Genomic DNA, 1,920 nt, shown 5'->3' with positions numbered 1-1,920 from the left:
ATATAAAGTGATTAGGGAGGAAAATCCATCTGGAAAACAGCAGACTGACCACTCGTAAAATATACGACAGGTCTGGACCACTCGTGAATTTTGTTCGTATCTGAAAAAAATCTTAGAATACGAAAACATTGGTGAATGCCACAAATTCTCCTAAATCACTCGTACACACAACTTAAGAACAAATCTGTGCGTACGAAAGGTTCTTGCATGAGGCCCATTGATCGTATATGTATTACTTCTTAATCCAGAGATATCTAGTCGTGGTCCCTGAGGGCCGCTTATCTCCAACTTTTAGAGGTTTGGACCCACTTGCCTGAACCTTTAGAGCCAATCTATTTCAAGAAGGTTGTCACAACTAAAGACATCGTCCAACACAAAGGGCTGTAACTCAGACAGATTTACAACATACAAATATAACAGTTTAATACAAGTATTTGACAAATGATTGATTTAACACTCAGTATTTTTTCAGTGTGTTCTTTTCTGTCATTTTGGTTTTAAATTTTTTCTGATTGTAGGTTGATGGACCAGAGGAGGTTCCAGATCCAGAGGATCCATCCAAATTCCAGTCTGTGGGGGTACAAGTGGAGGATGACAGAGGGTGAGCTTGATGACAACTATGGAGATGAAAACAAAGTAAACCTACAATAATTAGAACAACAGTCTGCAGAGATGCAGGACATTACACAGTTATTATAAAAATAGACTTGACACACTTTTTTAGTTTTGTAGAATATAATTCTAAGATAAATTTTCTCCCGAAAAATTAAGAATATTGTAATAGAAATTTTCAGATAAAAATGAATTGAGTTTATTATTAATGACACCTTTAAGTACACATGTGTTTTCATCAGTGTGGTTAACTTTGAACTTTGGGCGGCTGTGGCAGAGTGGTTAGTGGAGTCACCCTGTAACCGGTGGGTTGCTGGTTTGATTCCCTATTCCAGCCATCTCAATTGTTGTGTCCTTAAGCAAGACACTTCACTCACCCTTCACTTACCTTGCCTACTGATGGTGGTCAGAGGGTCCGGTGGCACGGGTGCATGGCAGCCCTGCCTCTGTCGGTGTGCCCCAGGACAGCTGTGGCTACAATGTAGCTTAGCACCATCAGTGTGTGAATGTGTGAAGGACTGAAGCGCTGTGGAGTCCATGGGCCCTTGATAAAGCTCTATATAAGCTCAAGACATTTACCATTTTAAAGACAGCTCAGTTTAACATTAGGCCCACAGGGATGTAGTGTGTGTGATGTACATGTTTTTACCACCTGGTGAGGATGATTTTTGACCATTTTCCTGGTACACACAGCCTGGTGAAGACCCACTGTTGCTAATGGAGACAAAAGCCTGGTCCCCATTGGGGGAAATGTTGTTGGTGGGTCAGGGGTTTGGTTTAGGACTAATATGTGAACTGAGTTAAAGTTAGGTTTAGAATCAGGGCTTTGATGCTAATGCTAACCACTGCTCTGTCAGTAATCTGACCTATAATCTGTGGTCTGAGGACGTCATGTTACAAACACACTTGTTGGCTTAACTCATTTGTCTGAACAGGATTGGCCCAAATGTCAATGGGGTGTGACCTAACACCTGTCAATCACTCAACTTATAATAAATAAATAAAAAGTCATTTAGAAGCATTCTGTTGTTTTTTATCAGGTGACTGTTTGGTTCTGATGCTACTTTAGATTTCACCAAAATGTGAAACAATCAGTTTCGACCGTCATTTTCTTATCTTTTCCATCTGTATTGTAAATGTTATGGAGGGTTTAACACTGCAGCCGTCCCTGCTGTTTACTGTTTCCTCTTTGTGTCTCCCTGACGGTTAGATATCGAAGGTTTCAGCGTTCCAACAGCGTGACGACAGCTGTACAGGTAAACTTTCCCTCTCTTGTGCTAATAAACTCCAGTGTCTTATGTATTATTA

General features: G+C 40.5%; 1 protein-coding gene across 1 annotated transcript in view; it reads left to right on the top strand.

Moving 5' to 3' along the window:
• LOC106525963 (disks large-associated protein 1) overlaps nucleotides 1-1,920 on the top strand; it is a gene marked incomplete at its 5' end in the record, with an annotated part of 74,708 nt that overhangs the window by 56,766 nt on the left and 16,022 nt on the right. Inside the window, 2 exon segments of the mRNA XM_014020366.1 lie at nucleotides 519-601; nucleotides 1,823-1,868. Coding sequence (XP_013875820.1) covers nucleotides 519-601; nucleotides 1,823-1,868 — 129 coding nt within the window.

The sequence above is a fragment of the Austrofundulus limnaeus genome, unplaced genomic scaffold, assembly GCF_001266775.1.
Source record: "Austrofundulus limnaeus strain Quisiro unplaced genomic scaffold, Austrofundulus_limnaeus-1.0 Scaffold250, whole genome shotgun sequence".
NCBI lineage: Eukaryota > Metazoa > Chordata > Actinopteri > Cyprinodontiformes > Rivulidae > Austrofundulus > Austrofundulus limnaeus.
This window is presented reverse-complemented; position numbering and strand designations above follow the sequence as displayed.